Consider the following 21,269-nt stretch of genomic DNA (forward strand, 5'->3'; position numbering starts at 1 on the left):
ACAGAAAATTATTCGGTCATAAATGACCGAGGACCATCAGAGGGTTAAACTAACCAAAACCCAATATTCTTAAACTAATCAGAGGCTAAACTGAGAACAGCATAATAGTATACTACTCTACAAACAAACAGAAAAATCTGAATATCACAGAGCAAGATATTATTTGATTCTTAGCAGATTCTATTAGGATTCTTTAGGCGGTATTCCAAATTATGACTAAAATTCCACAAGGAATCCTGTACACATTAATTTGTATGTATTTGTGGAACCTGGGGGGGCAGAGTAAGAAAGAGACAACAAGAAAGCATGCTTGTGCGAGAGAGAGGGAGACAGAGAGAGAGAGAGAGAGAGAGACAAAGAAATCAAGTATAATCAAGCAAAGGAGAGTTTCATCAAACCACTGGATTAACAAATGGCACACTGGGGACACATTCAGATAAACCAATCTCAAATCGGATGGAGTAAGATGGACAAATGCATGCACATAGAAAGATAAAGCCCATTAAAACTGAAGGGGAAATGTAAATTTTGCATGGTTTATTTATTAAAAATGTCACTGTTATAGTGCAGTTTTTATTGTAGCAATGTCTATTTATGGCTCCTGCTCTGCCAATCAGATGGAATAGATAACCGCACAAGGGCACTGGCATGTTGTGTCATCTCTGTGTGTATTTTGAGGTCAGTGTTCAGTAATAAATTAATTACACACCCCTAATTAAAATGTCTTCCAGTCAGGCAATGATCGGCAAAGCTCTGTGGCCACTTATTATAGACTTATAGGCATAGACTTGAGCTAACCACAAAAAGCTGTTGACTGATGCAGGTCTTCTTGATGAGTGAGAGAGTGTATGTGTGTGTGGTGAGATTGACACAAACAGACTGTGACAGTGTGCGTGAGCAGCTTTCTGATGCCCAAATTGTGTAAATCTCAAGCGGCCCCAGAACATAGATCTGGAGAATGCCGCTTTAAAAATGTATTCACACACACACACACACACACACACACACACACACACACAACTTGACAGAAAAGCAAGCAATTTATGCTTTATATAGATGGTCTATTTGTAACATGTTGATTAGCACTGAAAATCATTTTTATTAAATTCAAATTTTTGTAAGTTTAAAAACATGGTAACAAAGCCACATACAATGGAAGTAGAGGGCTTAAAAAGCTAAAATGAGAAGCTTGCATTTTTGTTAAAGCACTTAAATTCTTCCCTAAATTAATTTTATTTAGGCTTTAAAGTGGTCATCACCGAAGTAATTCTAGCTTGTAAAAGGTAAAAGGCTATTTTCTTATTCTTGCACATTTTTTGAAAGTTTACATGCAGAACCTTTCTATAAGCCAGAAACACAATACTCAAGAATTGTGCATTTACTTTCGGACTGCAATTAGCTTTGCAAAATAGAGCTTTTTTTAATGTTCTGAAAGTCAATTTCTTTGAGATAGTGTAGGGTCAAGCTGACACACAGCCAGTGTATGTGTTAGTGAATTTTCTCTGTGTGTGTGTGTGTGTGTGTGTGTTCTGCCACTTTGGCCACAGTTTGACAGGAAGTCGAGTGAAACCAGGAAGGTCACCTCGTTATGTGCACAATAAATCAATACAGATACAGAATCAAAAGACACAGAAAGCTGCTAGAATGAAAGCAGTGGGAAGCGCTTGGGTGTGTATGAGTGTATGCGCTTGCGTGTGCATATCCAAGGTCACCCCGGCTGCGGCGGCAAAGCTGGGTTAGCATTAGAGCTCGCACTAGCAGGGCGCTCATTACGTTGGGTTATTTATGAACCTCCCCCCCAACTCCCAGACTTTAATAATTCAAACAGCACAGCCCTACTCTCCCATGAGACCCTGCTTCCACAAGCCGGAGGTGAGGCCCATTAATCAAACGCTGATCTCCTCCCCCCTTTTCTCTCTTTCTCTCAAGCTCCCCATCACATTTTCTCGATCACATCTTAACTCGTTTTAGATTAGAGCGGTTTGGACAGAAACACGTGTAAGGGAGATTTCGTCATTTAGACATCAACCTTGTACGAACAAAACCGTGAGACTCAATCAGCCACACAAACAGAAGATGAGGGGTTTACCATGGCGGCTGGAGGGCTGTAGGCGCGGTGTGTCCGTGAACGTGTGCGTGCGAGCGGTGGAGATGGGGGTCTCAGGACGCCCTCTCCTCATGCGCTCGCCTCTCTGCCCACCCCGCTGCACCAAACCTAAGAGACAGACAGAGAACAACATTAATTACACCATTCCGACATGTATTGGGTATATTTTTCTTGTTAGCATTGCAACAGTGTCAGTGGCACAAGATGGAAAAACAGCACTGTAATCAAGGGGACTAAATGTGTAGCATCACAAACCCTCACACACTCTTCCCTCAGGAGGTATCAGTGACTCTTTGTTTGAAAATGAGCAATGCAGTATATGAATGTTATACATATTTCATGATCTGGGTGTTGCTGCACAACTGAGATGCGGCCCATTGTTCCGCTTGTTTATTTCCCGACACAGGGAGGTTTTAGCATGTATACTTGTTTTATTGAGCACTTATCCGGGTATGTTTATCAGGGTTATCTCACAAAGTGCTTCCACTGCTCGAGATAAACATGACTATAAGTGAAACTCACCTGACTGCAGAGAACACACAGACCAGAATCGTTTTGAGTGCTGGCAATAATCATAATTTGTGGATCAAACACTGAACTACTGTACTTTTTTTTTTACCTCACTTAATCCCTTCTTATCTGGCCAAATCTTCCCTGTATTAATGCAATTTCCCTGGAATATAATTTCATTCTCTGGATTATGGCTTTCAGAGCTGAACAGATGTACTCTCAAAAAATGATTTCAGGCCAAAAAAAAAAAAAAAAAAAAAACACTGAGGGGGACTGAGCTGATCTCAGTCATAATTCAATGCTAAAGAAACAAACTCATTACATCATATGTAACCAGATATTAGTGTGTCTACATTTTGCAAATGGGCTGTTGGCTGATAGTCTGCTGGGAATTTCAAAACAGTGAGTGCACAAAAAAAGTGTCCGTTCCTGAGCACCGTCCTGAATGTCAGAAATGACAAATGGGACACCTGGGTCCTGGGAGCAAAGACCATAAGCCAATATCAAGTGTGCCATTTGGGACAGGGCCACATACTAGGATTATTTCCATGCTCTGGTCAATGCATATAATATAAAACGTTCTCACCTAATGGACATTATCCAATAATCCATAACCAAGATAATGTTAAACAGGAAGAAATAGTGTTGTCTAATAAGCCACAGCTTATCTCCCAAGTCCCTTTATGCTCAAACCCTCTAGGTCTGACATCCTTTTAAGAGATGAACAACTGTATCTCACGAGGGACCCTACGCCGCTGCCAATAGCGTAATTACGCTCAAATGCAGCCCTGCAGATCTTCTGTAATAATGTTCAGTGGAGTGTGTCCACACAGAGACATTCACAGTCTGCTCGCTGGCGTCCCTGCTGTCACTGCCTCGTTATCAGTGGCACAATCTGCTGAAAACACAACACGTATCAGACCTTTCAGAGAGATCATTAGCCCAGACAGAACTAACTGACGAACATTTAAAAAAGAAATCACTAGACTGATCATCAAATGCCACATATAGCCTATTCAAACTACAATACAGTCTAGTTACTTAAGATATCATTTTAAGATGGATTGCAATATACAAGTAGATTTTTACATTTGGTTTACCTAAAAAAACCAACAAACTCACAATGTTCAATATACTGACTTTGATTATTTACTATACTTTATTCTGTCTGGCAGAATAACAATGTTCTTGAATAATCTTCATTGGTGGGCTTTCTCAGAAGATACAGATAATTAATTAATCACCATATCATGCAATTAAATTAAATGTTTTCATCACCTGATGACCCTAATCATAATTCTGTTAAAAACTCCCAAAATAACTGCAATGTGTTAATATGGGTCAAATAATAGATGCCACAATATAGAAAAAAGGAAAATCTTTATATGCTAAGTTCTTAGAAATGTAGGCTACTCTTTGCATTCATGTTTGTTTCATATGGTTTAAAAAATATATTTTTATGCCATTTTCAACCAAAGACATTTAACGACTATAAAAATATCACGTGGTTTATCAATCAGGTAAAAAGCAATAACATATTTTCCTTACATCTTGAATATATGAGTGTATGTACACATCTTTTTTTTATATATACTGTATTATTCAAGGTCTTTTTTTATTTTTAAAAATATAAATTAAATCAAATATCATTTTTAGGGAGCCACAGAGAATAAATGAATGCATCTGAGGAATTTTATTCATCAAGCTGAGGTTCAACAAACTCATCATTGAAAAAAGCAGGAGATCATTGATTACCATGCAACTAGAGTGGTCAAATTATGAAAATACCTTTAACATCTATATTTCACCACGGACACGAAGAAATGCACACACATCCTCAAACAAACAAGTGAAAAGAACGAGATAAGCCTTCCGCAACACTGCCCCCTTCACAGACCTTCCCCTTCACCTTCTTTCTGACTGATGCCAATCCTTTAATCATTTTTTGGTTCCCTCTAGCAGTTTTAGATAATAGAGGTATTAGAAAAGCAAGAGTGGGATGTTGGGTTTAACTGGATTCTGTCACCAGGACAGTCTGGCCTTCCTGAAGACAGCCAGCGGCGACATTACTGCCCTGCAAACAATTACAGTCTCACTTTGTTGCAGAATAATAGGGCAAACAAACTAGTTCACGCCCTCCAAATCCCTGCCAGACCTTAAACCAAAATAGCGAGCCGTACAGTCCCTTATTCGCCAACGTTTTCAATAAAGTATCAAGATTTTAGCTTTTTAACATTGACAGTTCTAGTTTGAAATGTATCACTAAACACTTCCTGTTGAACGTAAGAATGGCATCATATTTTTGCAATGTTTCTGAAGTAAAACAGACTCTATGAATCAAATTTAATGTAAATGTTTAAACAGACAGCAAACATCTCAACAGCAAAACCGAGAATGTGAACAGCTCATGGTATTTCCAGTGATAATTAATATGCGTCTATTTGTATGCCAAATATCAGGGCTGCGTCCTAATAGTTGACTAAACTTTAGTCGACGAGAAGAGGCTCAGTGGACCAAATTTTAAATGACTAATTTAAGTCGGATAGTCGCCTCTTTGCATGGCCGCTCGCTCTAACGTTAACCTAGATAAATGTGCGCTGTTATTAGGCGCATATCCAAGTGTTCGTGCGGAAGCTAAATTAGCACTTACTGCATGATATGTTTAAGCTAATGTGCATTTCTCTCTACAGGCGCATCCCCTATAAGCCTACTGCAGAGGTGAGAGTCAGCGTCACCAACCTCATCTTTGCAGCCGACACTAACTCAGAAAACACTAGCTTATTAATAAATAGTTCAATGTTCAGTCTCCTTGCTGTTTTTTCCGACACATTCATAATCATTGCTTTTGCCGGTACAAAGCGCTTAATTTATATTTTAATGCACATTATGGTTTCTTTTTTCTCTGTAATGTTACAATGTTACATATAATATTCTTTCTCAGCCCTGAAACTGAAACCATTTTCCGATGCCACTCTCCAAGTATATATTTAAGTAATAAAATTAACATCATAACCATCCAACTACTTGACTAATGTATTAAATGAGTCGACTAGAAATATATTTAGTGAGGGGCAGCCCTACAAAAAAATGAAAAGTGCACAAGTTAACATTGGCTATAGCATATCAAGTAGAAATGTATAGATATACAGAGGTACCTATAGAACAAATTTAACAAATCTGAGATATATTGAGGTCAACAAAGATATAAACCATTTTTTACTCTTCTTAAACTTGCAAACAATATTTCCAATCGTGCTCTAATTCTGATTTGATAAAGAGTTAAAATATTAATTAAATGTTTTTATTTAGGAGTCAGCTCCTTTGAAGATGTTTGTACAAAAATACGACCCTTAAAACCGAACGGATGGTACAGCACATTCAGAAACAGAACCTCTTATTGGGATTCATTGAAAATGTGCAGTTCTTTTGCATACTTTAATTAGTGGCAAACCTCATTAAACCACATCAATCCACCTGAGACTTGAGACAACAGGGAGCTAGAAAGGAACGACATTGTTTTCGACGACCAAGCCGAAGACAGAAAGAGGTTTCGTGAGGGGAGTGGGTGAAGAGGGTTACTACTATCATGACTTTGCCCCCAGTACTACTAATTACATGCATTCATTTTCTTTTTATTCTTCTCAGTGTTTTGAGGAAAACTGTTAATTTCTTCTCTAGGGTAATCAACTGAGCTGGCATTAATGAGAGGGACTTTCATTAATAGTTGATGTTTTCTGTACTAGTTTGGCATTTATTTCCTGCCGAAAACCTTCTAAAATTTCAAAATGAGGGTGTTGATTTTTGTTTCCTCATTACAAACACCTCATCAGATTCCTCTAAGGAAAAGCGTTCTGGCGGATGGCATCTCATTAGTATGAGGTTGCCAGATCAGCGACACACTTCTCTGCACACTGAGTATTGGACGGACACTTAATGAATCTTACACAAGGCAAACCACACCTGCTCCCACTCAGAGCAACTGGAAACGACTTGGACGCTGGTTAGGGTGTGCACAATAAACACATGTTAATTGTGTTGCTCCAAACATACAAACCATCCGTCTGGGAATGCCGTGTTATCCTAATGTTATTTCCAACTCGAACTGCAACCCATGTAAATACAAGTTATGTTTAGGTGAGTGGTGGGTTATTTTCACTGCTAAATATGGGGGCCGGTGTTGACGCCCGGATGAGTTTAAATACCACTGCTCATCAAAATGTTTACTTCAGAGCCATTTTAACCTCTTTGACTAAGTCTATTAATGGTAATCTCAACATACCCCATATATTGAGAATGTTTACTGAAGGAAATCGTTCCAAACTTGCTCACGCACATACTTGAGTATTCCCTCAGTAGTGTGTTCGGGAGGAAGTGCCTGGACTCAAATCTGCCGACTGACACGCTGAGCGAGCGCCGTCTTACACACACCCAAACAGAAGCACACATGAATGCACATGCCCAGAAAGACAATGCACTTTAGGATGCCCTTCTCATGAAACTTCCTGAACTCTATCCGAAATCCAAGGTTTCTAGATGTTGCTGAATAATTCATTACTATGAGGAGTTTAATTTATAATTATGAAGTAGTCAAACCTGCGAAAGTTTCTATTCTTATGCTCAACAATGAGACATTCTGAAAGAGAAGAAAAATCTGACAGATGAAAGAGAAAAGTATTTTGTTCTTTACATATTCTAACCTTCAGCAAACATTCTTACAAGAGAGCTGTCATGAGTTACCAGGGAAAGAAATTGGCAGAGCGGGGGTGTCAATGTGGATCTAAGATAAAGTCTTGTTTAACCCTTGTGCATTGTTCAAATTCACCACACACACACACACACACACACACACTAATATGCTATTATACTAAAACTAAGCTTTTTTTTGCACAGGCCTATCTAAATGGTTAATGGTGCCACCTGGTTATCAACAGTAAAAAAAAAAAAAATTACCTCTTCCCAACAGGGAAAACCACCAACAATCAAAAATGCATGATTATATGGTGTCATGGCTTTGCAATCAAAAAATGTGGTTATAATGGAAGTCAATGGGGCAAAAACAGCCACGAACAGTAAATGAGGGAGAAAAACTAACATTGCATCAAAACCAATGTTGTTTCTAATCTTTGACATGTCCAAGACTGTGATAAAAGGTAAAAAAAAAAATCCAGTCCACAATCACATTTTATATTGAAAATAAGTCACTTTGTGTGTTTTTTTCCCCAAATCAGTGACATCATTTATGAATTTGGGAATTAAAGAGTTAAAATCCTGAATTTCTTTTAAACATTTAGTAGTTTTGATCAGGACTGAGGTTGATTAATAGATTTATGCCAAAAAATGCTGTTTTTTAATGCTGTTTTCAGCCACGAACATAACGAAAGGGTAGTGAATTTGCCCACAGTGTACTGTTGAGTTTTTGAAAATTTTCAAAGCATTTTCCCAAAATATGTGTCAAAATACGATTTGTCACCAAAAATCATTCCATTTGCTGAAACACGGAGAAAGTTATGGCCAAATTAAGACTCAAAAATACCCCATAGTGGATGAAAACATCCCCAACAGCACATAAGGGTTAAAATGCATGTACCTTTTAGTTCTTAGAAATGTAATCTTTGTATTCAAGTTACATAAGGTTTTGAAAATGTTATGTAGTGTAACAAAGTAAAAAAAAAAAAAAGTAGAATATTTATAATATATTTAAAAAAAAATTACACCTTGAATACTGTGCGTGTACACAAAGAGTTCGACAAAGATACGAACAATTTTTTTACCGCTCAAACTCAACTAGATTTGAAGTTGTGAAATTCACAATTCACAATTGTGAAAAAAAATTCTAATCATGCTCTAATTTTGTGTTATGAAAAACAAAAGTGTTAAAATATTATTTAAATGTTTGTATTTAGGACATAAAATATTTGATAGCAAGACAAAGGAGTCAGCCACAGCCAGTATAATTTCCACAACCGTCATTTCCATCACAAAATGCTATTAAACAAAATACTGCACATCATTTGAGATGCTGGAAATGACGGTTGTGGAAATTATACTGGCTGTGGCTGACTCCTTTGTTTCAAAAGTAATGTTTGAAATGGCCAAAAGTGCTCAGTTGAAGAATAACCAAATTACATTCATTTGGTCAAAGCAGAAATGGCTCCTTTAAGACGTTAATCAGATGCTTGTATAAAAATATGATTCTTAAAACAGAACGTCTTATTGTAGGCTAATCCGTTGACATTTTTTAACCCATTACAATTTTTTACACCTTGAATTCTCTGAGGTACAAAAATCATTATAATCCTTATTTTCAAATGTATATTGATTTTGTTTTTAAATATACTGGCAAAAAAAAAAAAAAAAAATTTTGAGGTTCTGCAAGGGCAGATATCTATGATATAAGAGAAAATGTGTTTTCTTTGGCATTTTTACATGGCACTCATTTGGTCAACATAAGTTTATAAATAATAATAAATGATTACTTAAGGTTTTGTTAAATTAAACAAAAAAGCCAAAAAGAGGAAAACCTACTAATAATTGTCGAGACCTGCTGTGAGATAATATCTACATTTAATAAAGTTATGTGAATGAAAGTAATTTTTCATAATAAAACTGTAAGGCAGAACAAAGACCTAAAAGAACTGAGGCAAATGTCAGAAATGTCCTTCCAACACTTCTAAACGCATCAATGAAGCATCAGTACCACTTGAAATACATTTATTATAAATAAATAAAAAGAAATATATCAACCGTTCACCTTTTTTTCTCAGGGTGAGAGCATTTAAGAGTCAATAAGAAAATCTCCCATGATCCAAACCAGCGCTCTGAGGTAAATTTAGCCGAACAGAAACAACACCCTGTCATCTTGAACAGACGCATAAATCTCATTACAACCTGCTCTGTTCAAAGGCAACGGAAAAACATGTAAAGGATGTAATATAACGCCGATTATTGCACAATGCAACAAATCTTCCCAAAAATCTTCCAACACAGTTATCTGCAATGCTGACTTGTCTTCGTGGAATCTCTTGATTAAAACACGACTTACTGTACGTTGAAGCGGAAATGCGAGTGAAAGTGCAGCTTCACGCATTTGTTGATTTGGCAGTGAAAGAAAATGCTGAACAAGCTACAGGGAGAATGGGTGATCGATAAACGAATAACTGCGTTGTCGATATTTAAGATGGAGGGGTGCTTCCTGCTGACTGGAGGTCAACCCTGCAGGGACAGAAGCGAGGAAGAGGAGGATAACAAGGATATAGGCATTTCGAAGGCAAAGTATAAGAGACTAGCAACTAATGTGTGTGTGTGTGTGACTTCCTGTTGTCATTCACTGTTTCTACAAAAACATCATAATCTCACTTAGACTCGCTTTTCCTCACACAATTCTCATTTGTCTCACTTCTACAGTTTTGCCACTTCCTCAAATCAACTTCTGATGGCCTAATGTGAAAGTGACTCTGAGCTGTAAGGTACGTGACGATGTTTTAGTACACTTCACCAAAACTACACTACAAAAGAATTGTGTAAAACCCAGTAAACCTTTAGATTATTACTTCTGACATTAGAACAAAATATGGATGTGAGAACATGTACGAAATTAAACAACAATCTCTTAAATATTTTCTAATTTCACTAAACATTTTAATTTCATTTTGCGAATTTTCTTTTTATTAAACATGGACCTTTTTTCATCAAAAGGGCTTATTTCTGCTTTCGTAGGATCGCTTTGTAAATGTAAGCAATTAATTTAGACAAGCTCAAACCGGGCGCCGGTGTGTTGAGACATATTCAGGAGCGGAGACGCGTGGAAAGTTCCAGTACGCACGTGGAGTATAAATCAGCCTTAACAGACACACGGCAGACAGAAAGATCCATCAAAGCAAATGGTTCCCAAACTGAAATCAATATTACAATGACAGGATTGAGCTGCTGTGTGTAATTCTACCATGTTAATATACTTTCTATCCCAGTTTTCCCTGAAGATTAGATAACAATACCAAAACAGTTAATATCAGTATCAATGAAATTCACCTAACTTGATCATCTTTGTAAATACTAATGGGCACTGTGGCTTTTTCACTTCTGTAAAATGATATCACGTCGCTTCTTTCAAAGTGAAATGTCCAGCGAGTGGCAGTAAAGCCCGTTCAGGTGAACTGATGAACGTAAATCTGACAACATTTTATGTTGGTTATTCTACATATCTTGGCAGTAAACAAAATGTGGCAGTGGCACTAAAAGATACATTTTTAGTTCATTTGAAAATAACATACTCTACACTACACCTGTCTGAGAGAGTTATCGCATCGCTAGTGCACTGCAGGCCCAGGTGAGATACAGAGCAAGTTCACCACATCAGAAAAGCCACATCTTTGCAGCTGGTGGTCGTGTGATGCAGCAAAAATGTGGCAGCTAAAAGTTTTACGAGAAAATAGTTTGAGTTTTTCCAACTTCAAATGTTCATGTTTAATTCAATGTGTTACTTGTCATTTCTTTGTAATTATTTGTGAAATTTACTGAGTGAGGTGAGTGAATCAATCATAATCTTTCTGTTCAAATTAAACTATGTAACTTCATTAATGTTTATACATCTGACATAAAACTACACATTGGCTTGGGTTTTAGACATTAGAGCAGATATAAACCTGATCTACAGTATTGGCTGACTCGTTCGTGAAATCCAGCTAGGATATTTCAAACGAGGAACCACAAATAATGGCCTGGAATTATTAAATGAGATGCATCAAACTGACATCCTCTTCAATGTGGCCTGAGGACTCCAATAACACACACACACACACACACACACACACACACGTTTAAATCCCCATATAAACACCCATGCTCTGCCCAATAGCATTTTATTCTAAAACCCTGAACTGCATAAACACGCACACACACACACACACACACACACACACACACACACACACACACACACACACAAATGAAAAATGCGAACAATCGTTGTGGTATTAAAGCTACAGTCAGTCTGAGCATCTATTAATTTAATGGCTGGTAAAGTAGCCCTGGAATAAAGCCACAAAATCAGACAGAGAATATATTTTAACTCAAGAGATTATGACTGCTTTCACAGAAATCAACAGTATGCTATTTTTTTCTCTTGGTTTAGGCTCAAAAAAGTCCAAACAACCACAGAATGCTGCTACTCTTAAATGTGAAAGTAGGTAAACAGCAGTCATGCTACAAAAAGTAATCAGCCACAAGCTAATCATAACTTTACAGTGTACAGTAAGATAATTACATTAATTGAAGCAATGGATCATCGCAAGTTGCTGAACAAAATAATTTCCTATTAAAGTGCATTGTTCATCAGTATTACCTGGTACAGTGTAACTACATTGTAACAAACACTATAGCAGGTAACACTTTATTTTACAGTGTCCTTGTTTCATATGTTACATGTACTTACCATAGTAATAACAGTAAATTAGGCATAATTACATGCAACTAACCCTCAAACAAATCCTAATCCTACCCTAACCCTATAGTAAGTACATGTAGTTACTTAATATTACTCAGTGCTTAAATATATAATTACACTGTAACAATGACACCTTAAAATAAAGTGTAACCGCACAACATTACCCATAAAAGTACTGAGCGTCTGAGCACATCAGGGTCATTTACACCATAATCCAACTCTTTACAATAACATCTTTTAACATCTCTGTACTGCGTATGAATATTAAGTTTAAGTAAATGACGTAAACAAAAAAGACAATTAATCACTTGTCAAATAATGTTGACAGTTCACAAGCCCAAAAAAAAATAAACCTCTCTCAAGTTTCTCAAAAGCTGGACTTGTTTGTGCAGTCTGAGGTTACAGTGACATAAAAGACGTCTACAGACTCTCCTCAGGATACTTTGAGCTTCCAGTTGCTTCGGTAACACTGCGAAAGTGCTAAAAATACAGCTGCCCAATGATACAACACAACAGCTTAAAGTGAAAGCCATTTAGAGTGGACTAAATCTTTAGACAAGTCCTAATGGACAAAGAGAGGAAACGCATACAACACTTGTTTAGCACTTATTGAAAAAACTTTATTAAAAGGAAGGAAGGACAAAAAAATGAGAAGGAAACTGAGCAGGGCAGAGGGAAACTCCATCAGGACAATGAGGTGAATAGATGCAGGAAAGAGAACGAGAAAATCATTGAAAACACTGCTGGATAAGAAAGAAAAGCAGATGAAAGAAATAATGTGCGTGCTCTCTGTGTGTGTGTGTGTGTGTGTGTGTGTGTGTGTGTGTGTGTGTGTGTGTGTGTGTGTGTGTGTGTGTGTGTGGATTCAGCCCACTCAACACCTTGTATCCCGCCGATAAATCAAAGAGGCTCTTAGAAGTGAGCCAAGGCAACGGTTAAACACAGCACAGCGGTCAGCCTCAAAATCATCATCTTCCGGTTTCCTCGAGACAGACCTCAGACACACACATCACAGCTCAGACGTGCAGCAGATAAGTTAACTTTAAGGGGACATACTTGTTTGATCTCTTTCCATGAAGCCTTATTATAATAGTCAAAGTGTCTTGTTCTTTTACACAATTATTTTTCACCCTCTCGCCGCACCTTAAACAGGCTGTTTTTGGTACTTTATACTGTATGTAAATGACCTCTGTTAGGATGGCTAACCTATTAGAAGTAAAATTTGTAACACTTTAAAATAAGGCAAAATTTTGTTCGCATTAATTAGACACTCAATACTTCTAAAGCATTTATTAATCTCACCTAGTGTTAATTTCAACATTTACTAACACGTGACTGAAATCAAGTCACATCTGGTAATATGATTTAATGGACCTGAGCTGACATGAACTAACATTGAACAGTTGTACTGTATTTTTATTGACTAACATTAATGAATATGAATAAATACTGGAACAAATGTTTTGCTTATTGTTAGTTAACGCATTTACTAATGTTAACCAATGGGACCTTATCGAAAAGTGTTACCAAAATACCAAATAGGTGTTATGTCTGATTTGTGAACTGATTTAGTTCTCATTTGGTTCACTGAAAAGAATCAGATCCAAAACCATAAATATAATATTAAAATGCTTTTTAAAAATTATTATATCATTTATATAATACAATTAAAAGAAGTGTGCACCATGCTGTCGCAGACTACGAATCTAATTAAACTACATATTTTCACACTTTTTTTCATGTTAGTAATGTTGCATATTGTTGAGCCTGCGCAGCTCATTGAAATATATTGTTAATTTCATGTTTCATTACCAGAATGTTAGATTTGGTCACCATTCGTGTCAGTTCTGAAGTGAAACCACCTGAGAATCGCTGCATTAGCAAGAGAAAAACATTTTTCTATCATTTGACCCTTTGAAAGGACTCTTATATAATGGCTCTCTCACTCCTCTCTCTCTCCACTTCAGCTTCACGTTCTAGCAACACGCAGGGCAATTCGGTGCGCCAGCTCCCCGCTAGAGTCGCATCCAACCTTGGGTCGCCGTGGCTCAGTATCACGGGCACCATCTGTTCAGCACAGCGGGCTGCCCCCTGCTCCTCCACACTGCACCGCCAACATGTGTGTGTGTGTGAGACCTGAGGAAGCGAGGTATATTTGTGAAAGCGGCGAGACAGTGCAGAACAAACTCAGTCTGTGGCTGCATTTATGCAGAAAGAGGAATTTAGAAACAAGTGCGGGAAAACCGAAAGAGGAAAACAGAGCGCGTCTGTGCGCACGCATTAGCCGCGGCACCTCGCGACTCGGCTGCCAAGACACAGCGGATCACTGAATTCATTCATTCCAGGTCAATTTGGGCATGTTACCCGACAACACCAATTTATTAGCGCGATCCCTCGCCGTCTCTCTCTCGGAATAACCCATTCCCTTCGGTATCCAGCAGTAACCACGACCCACAATGCACTGGGACAAGCAGTCGACGCTCAATCAGATTGAGCGATGTTGTAAATATTTCAGTGGCTGTCTCTTTCCATCTTCTCCATTCCTTCTCCGTCTCAAACATCCGTTAACTTTTTTTCTCTCAGTCCACCCAGGAGCCTTTGGATTCCGAACATGATCTAAAACTCTAATCCCTCAATCAGAATGGCCTGGTTTGCAGAGAGCCTCTGAAGTTAGACGGTGTTGAAAGGAAATGAATAAAAAGAGAGGTTGGGTTATCAAAGGAGGACGCCCACACGTGCACTTTCACGGGCAGCGCTGACCCCGGGTGCACGGCTCCGACGCTCTCAATAAAGCGCTCTAATTAGACACAGGGAATTCACGCAGGGGCCTTGAGGCTGAACGGGTCTGAAGAGTTCGTCGCACCTCTCGCTTGTGTTGGGTTTGTTTGAATGCACAGGAAGGGGGAGAATGATGCCAGATTAAGAACTAAACATCACTTTTGAATGAACCTCGAAGGGAAGTGGAAGAAACAGAGTGAAAAGTTCATTGAGGTCACGTCTGTCTCCGTGCTCAGAGTAAAGCACAAGCTCACTGCACGGTATCAATGAAGACTGCCACCTTGGTTTTCTTTTTTAACAGTATGTGATTAAGTTATTCTGTAGGGAGCAGAGATGGATTAAATATTGGCGATATAATAAAGTATTACTGTGAATATTGCAGTGATTACATTTTTTGTTTTCGAAATTAACTAAAAACATGCCATTTGAAATATTTGGTGATCGTTCCTTTTCTCTTTATTCGTTTTGGGAATCAAACTAATAAATTGATGAATGAACAGACTAAACTGTGTCAATGATTCAAGCAATATTTAAATGTGCAATAATCTCTGCATACCATTTTTCATGTGTTAAAATGTTTTCGATGTTTTAATGTTTACGATCAAATATAAATATTTGAAAAATGCGCTGTTTTAGTGAGTGCCCTTTAAATGCAAATAAGCTGCTGCTGCGCGGCACAGGGGGCGGAGCTTCATGAGCTCGCGCTCAGAGCCAGGACAATTTCATCTCACGGAATGATGATAATATCAGAAACTCACAGTAATGGTGTTCATTTCAACCCGGAGTCGGACAATAATGCCTACAGAGTCAGAGTGCTGTATAGAGATGGAACAGGTATAGTTTAGTTTAATTACGGTTATAACGTATTTGTCATCTGCTTGTATGTATCCACTATTAATAGCCTACAAGTCTGCTGTTTCGGACCAGGTCCGAAAGATGATAAAAAAAAATTAACTGATGATTTTAATAAAGTTTATTGTACATAACACAAAAGATGAAGCGTCAGTTTTACTCCAGAAAATCACCGTAAGAGCTCAGTAAACACAGTATAAGAAGTGCGCAAGTACATAAACGAATTTCGGTAGAGTTGAGGGGGAGCATTTTCTTTGAAAACAAAATAAATCCACCTCGTCTTCAGCGGCTGCCTCAGATTTCGGAAGTAAATAGAGAGCTACGTGGATTAATACATCCAGCCACACAACATCTACAACGCTTGGGTGACATTCTCATCAGTTCAGAAATGGCGGATGTGGACAGCTCGCTGAGAACTCGATCAGGGCGGGTCTTTGTTAAAACGGCAGTGTCTGTCAACACTCGTGGGCGGGGCCTGTGGCTTTAGTGACGTCACTAAAGCCGCATTCTGAAAACAGGGCGTTGGGAGACACTGCTGATGATTTATGGGGATTAATAAAAAAGGAGTGAGTGGATTTGTATCACTATTGGGTGGTTGTGTACACACACTGCCAACACACATTTATGTCCAAACACCATGCAAAAGTGAATTTTGCATAATAGGTCCCCTTTAACTAACAGTAATATTTACATATTTTCTTACCAAAATATTTTTATACATAAAAAAAAATACCATGCTAAAAATGTATTCACAAACAATGATGCTTCATTTTATATTGACAAAAAATCTAATAAAAAAATAATTGTAATTATAATAAACATTCCTATAAGTAGTTTATGTTCAATATATTAAATACTGTATGTTCTGCCCAGCGCTGGTAGTAAGCCTTTACAAACGTCACATCATTCTCGTGGAGAAGTGCAGCTCTTGGGGGTTCAATGATAGTGTGAATGGAAAACAGAGATGGGGCTTATGCGCTGTGTGTGTGTGTGTGTGTGTGTGTGCGGTGACGAAAAGCGCTGTGTGTGAGGAGGTGAAAAACCGGCTTGTCAGCAAAGTGCTGAATTCCTAACAGAGTTCAGTGAGCCCAGCACCATCAGACAGGAAGATGTGTTCATCTCTGTGCGTAAGCTGCAGTTTTGACCCCTGACCCCATTCCCAGCGCGCACCACTGTCCTCGTTACTTTTTCATCACCTCTCATCCTGCATTTCTGAGTTCATCGACTCCGTGATGTGATGATCCAGCACAGAGATTAATGCGATGGATCAGAGACGCGTCTCAGTTCTCAGTCCGTGTGTTTGCAGCACAACTCGTTCCAGTTCTCTGCTGTTTTGGCCTGATACCATGTTGAATCTCATGATCAAATGTAATACACTTTTCACTGTCAATTCACTAAGTTTTATTTACATGATTCGATTTTTATTATTCTATTTTATCCATTTATATTTTATTCATAAATTTAATATGCATAATCTTTACAACAATTTTTAAACTATAATTCATTTTTTATTTTTCCATTTAATTCTTGTTTACTTAGTAAAAAAAAAAGGTTCACTTGTCACTTTTACTAGCTTTGCATTGTTCTTTTTTTTTTCTTTCTATGTATAACTATTTTATATGTTTAAAAAATTTTAACTAGTTTTTTTTATTTATTGCCTATTTATTCTAAATTAGGATGTTCTTTGATGCAAACATCTTGATAACATCACAAGTATCCCTCAGAGAGCATTATACACATCCCGGCTACACGTGTGGAACTGTTTTGCTTTGAACTTCCCATGTTTGAGCCAGAGCCTGATCCCGAATCAGAAGACAAAGACCTCAAATACAGAGGATGCTGTCTAGTCTGAGACAGCATGGTAATTAATCATCTTTATTTAGATTTATTTATTGCGTATATATGAGGTAGTATTGATTTTATTACATTATATTAGTGTTAAAACAAAGACACTACAGAAAGATGTTTATTTCGTAAACACTGTCAACTGTGAAAAATAAATGCATATTACATATGCTTTAAAAGTCTTTGTGGCAAATAAAGTCTCTGAGATCTCGATACCTTGTACTTCTGGAGACTCCAGGTAAGTTTCCGCTCTGGAAAATGGCGGCACTGGAGACTAAAGGGTTCCTGATGGTTCCACGCCTAATTCTTCGCCTTAATTCCTAATTTTTTTAGGAAATTTTCTTCTTGGCCTGTTTTTGTCTGACCCAGCTGAACCAACGAGCGGTTTTGCTGTCCATTGCTCACGCCTTAATTTTGTAATTTCTAGTATTGCATTAGTATTGCATCCTTTACATGAGCATTTAATATTGTTTTACTTTTCAGTGCGAGTTAAATCTCTTTTTTGGCCCATTTTACCTGTAAAAGAAAACTTGCTTAATTATGCACACCTGAATATAAGCAGTTATTCACTTCCAGCCTTCCTTAATTATATAGGCCTATCACTTATAAATGATTAAATACAAAAATTAATTGTAGTTATTAAGATTGATGTGTTTGGAAATGGTAAAATTTGCTTGGAAATAAAATATGATCAGAATAATATAAACTTGCATAATAATTATGCACGCACTGTATTCATCGCTCATCATTTTCAGTAAAGTGAAAGTAATGCGAGTACATATCAAACGATCTGTAAGAGACAAAGCAACAGTCTTGTGTGTTGTGACATTAATGTCGGACTGTAGTTGTCACTGTATTTTTATTTCAGTCTCTGAAAAGTCTGCGTCAAACTGTCTTTTTTTAAATGAATCCCTGTGGTTTTGCTGCTGGAGTAATTCATGTGTTTGCGACTCTCTCGTATTTACCACTACATGACACGTGTGAATCAGTGGGCGGGGCTAAAGAGGTAACGATGTAGAAGTAGGCGTGGTCTTTTGTAGAGGCTGTCTTTCATTGCACTATGACGTCATAATGCATTGGGTTAGGAAACTTACAGGATATTTTTATAGTACAATGACCTCTTATGCGTCAAAATATCAAGAAAAAAATGTACTTTATAACTTACAATATTTCTACATTTTTATAAATAAATAAATAAATAAATAAATTATTTTGCACCGTTTATTATTATAATAAGGACTGAAGGACTGATTGTTTACTTCCTTAGTTTTGCACGGTTATATTTTTATTTATATTAATAATTATTCATCATCAATATATTTATCTATTCATTTCTTTTATTTTTAATTCTATATTTTTCCTTTTTCTTTCTTTTGCACTGTTCCTATATGTATTGTCAAAAACTGGTTCTTTTTGGGGTAACACAAATACATTATTTCTTGTCAGGTCAATAAGATAAACTGGGAGAAAAAGAGCGAGAGAGAGAGAAAAAAGAATACTTGGTAAGATGGGCAAAAAAAAGTGAGGCTCTGTGCCGACTCATCCCGCGGGAATTGTCGTCATGGCTACATCCTTCCAGCAGCAGCTCCCTGATTCCCAGAGAGTGACGAACGGAAGACAGGAGGAGTGAGAGAGAGAGAGAGAGAGAGAGAGAGAGAGAGAGAGAGAGAGAGACAGAGACAGATGGAACAGCTCTTATTGCAGAGGATTGGGATGGTATATTACCACGTGGTTAAACAGACAGAAGCATTGTCTGTCCTCTGACACAACAAAACTCAATCCAACACTCCAACACAACCAGCGACTTCACACAGTAAGATTAAAGACAGCATGAAATGGCTTTGCATCACATTTAAATACATGTGATGTATTTCGCCATTGTGTTGCATCGCGCTGTATTTTTCAGTACTACGGTTAACAGCTGTATCAGTTCAAAGAATTCTAGCCGAATTTAAAAAATATAGTTGCATGCTTATAATTCATATAGCACTCAGCTAAGGAAGCGCGCATCTCTCGTGTATCAGTGTTTATCTGTATTCACCAGTAGCGGTCGGAGACTCCAGGAGTCCCAGCGGCAGACAGTTTTAATCAGGAATTCAAGTGGCTTCAGGCAGAGCAGTGTCCTTCTCTCTGAGAGCGCCTCATGTTTATGTCTCCCACTGAACAGCCCTTGCAAGACATACCTATTCAGCCCAGTCCAAAACACATCAGATATGAGATGCAAAGAACAAAGCCTGGCAGAGGACAAAGACTACACAATAAAATACAGTAGCTAGGACTGTGACGGTGGCAGCTTTTTACCACCGCGGACGGTGATGGCGCGGTGGTTGGGGGGTGATATATATATTCTTCAGTACCATGGTACAACACGGAACATTTCGCAAGACTACATAAGTGCAAATACACAATAAACAAAACAAATAAAAATGCTATATGCTCTGCGGAGACAGCAGTTGTTGAATGAAGCATCTATAGAGGGTAAAGAGATCCCGATGATCTTTTCTCCGCTGTAGAGTCTTGCGGTCGGAGGCTGTACAGTTCCCGTACCACACAGTGAGACAAGCTGGTCAGGACGCTCTCTATCGTCCCTCTACAGAAGGAGGTGAGAATGGGAGGAGGAAGCTTTCTTTCCACGTTTGTTCCATTGAAAACAAAGCAGTTCCTGATTTCACGCTGGGAAGTTAGCTGTAGCTGGAGTAAGTCCGTTTTATTATCGAGAGAGCGAAAATTGGAGAGGAGAATGTATGGTAGAGCTGGACGGCTTGGGTTAGCTTTTAGCTTAGTACGGATACCGGCCCGCTTTCCCTGCTTTCGCAGCCTCGCACACCGTTTCCGGCACCCTCTCTTCCGGCCAGCGGCTTCAAGCAATACCAGTCCCATACCAGGCCTGGTTCGCGTAGTAGCCCAAGGTCTCGTAGCTCGTCTCGCAGTCCTTCGTTTATTCCTCCTGAGCTTTGTTCTCCAACAGCAGGATTTGGCGATGGTAGACATATACACAAGAAATACAGAGGTGCATCTATTTAAAAACGTTTCCAATTTGGCGTAAACTACACCAAGCCTTACCATAATAACAAGCACAAACTGTGTTAAATGTTTGACGTGCAAGTAAAAAGGTTTTTCTACTTTACCACAGTAAAGAATGCAGATATAATAGGCCTAAAAGCGAACCAAGGAAGAAACGTTTATAATCGTTATAATCGAGACGTGAGTGAAGATTTGGGAAAAGAAACAAGAGATTCCATGTCCAGTGGAATAACTAATGGGATATTGTTAAATGCGCTAATAATCGGGGTGACCAGATCGCAAAACAGAATAAAAAGCTTTAATTTATGGACTCGCGCACAACTCTCTCATTCGTCATGAATCCAAATGTTTCCATGGCTGCGATGTAATTACTTGCTAACCAATCATTTATTTTGTAAACAAAGCTTTCTGCTTCACTCCTGTCATAATATTCATGAAAAACAGCATTCGCATAAAAAATGTTTTGTCAGACCGCCGGTGCTACTCAGCCACCGCGGTGGTGCGGTCGTCAAGTTTACCAGCACAGCCCTAACAGTAGCACAAACTGCTTCACAGGAAATGACAAGGACAGGGAGATGGTTTCAAGGAAATGATGTCAAACGTCAGATGCTGATCTCGGATTAAATGAGGATTTGGAAAAATACTGTGAAACAGGACAATATGAATATTACTACTACTACACTGAGTTTTAATTAAAATAATAATAATAAT

The 21,269-nt window shown here is 38.1% G+C and overlaps 1 protein-coding gene across 6 annotated transcripts in view; it reads right to left on the minus strand.

The window, feature by feature from the left end:
• Positions 1–21,269, minus strand: part of strbp (spermatid perinuclear RNA binding protein) — a 100,473-nt gene that overhangs the window by 39,968 nt on the left and 39,236 nt on the right. For all 6 annotated transcript variants that reach the window (XM_084401068.1, XM_084401067.1, XM_084401069.1 and 3 more), the window contains exon 3: positions 2,090–2,215. In XM_084401068.1, the coding sequence (XP_084257194.1) occupies positions 2,090–2,092 (3 nt within the window). In that variant the 5' untranslated portion in view covers positions 2,093–2,215. The remainder of the gene's footprint in view (positions 1–2,089; positions 2,216–21,269) is intronic.

The sequence above is a fragment of the Rutilus rutilus genome, assembly GCF_951802725.1.
Source record: "Rutilus rutilus genome assembly, chromosome: 25".
Taxonomy (NCBI): Eukaryota; Metazoa; Chordata; class Actinopteri; order Cypriniformes; family Leuciscidae; genus Rutilus; species Rutilus rutilus.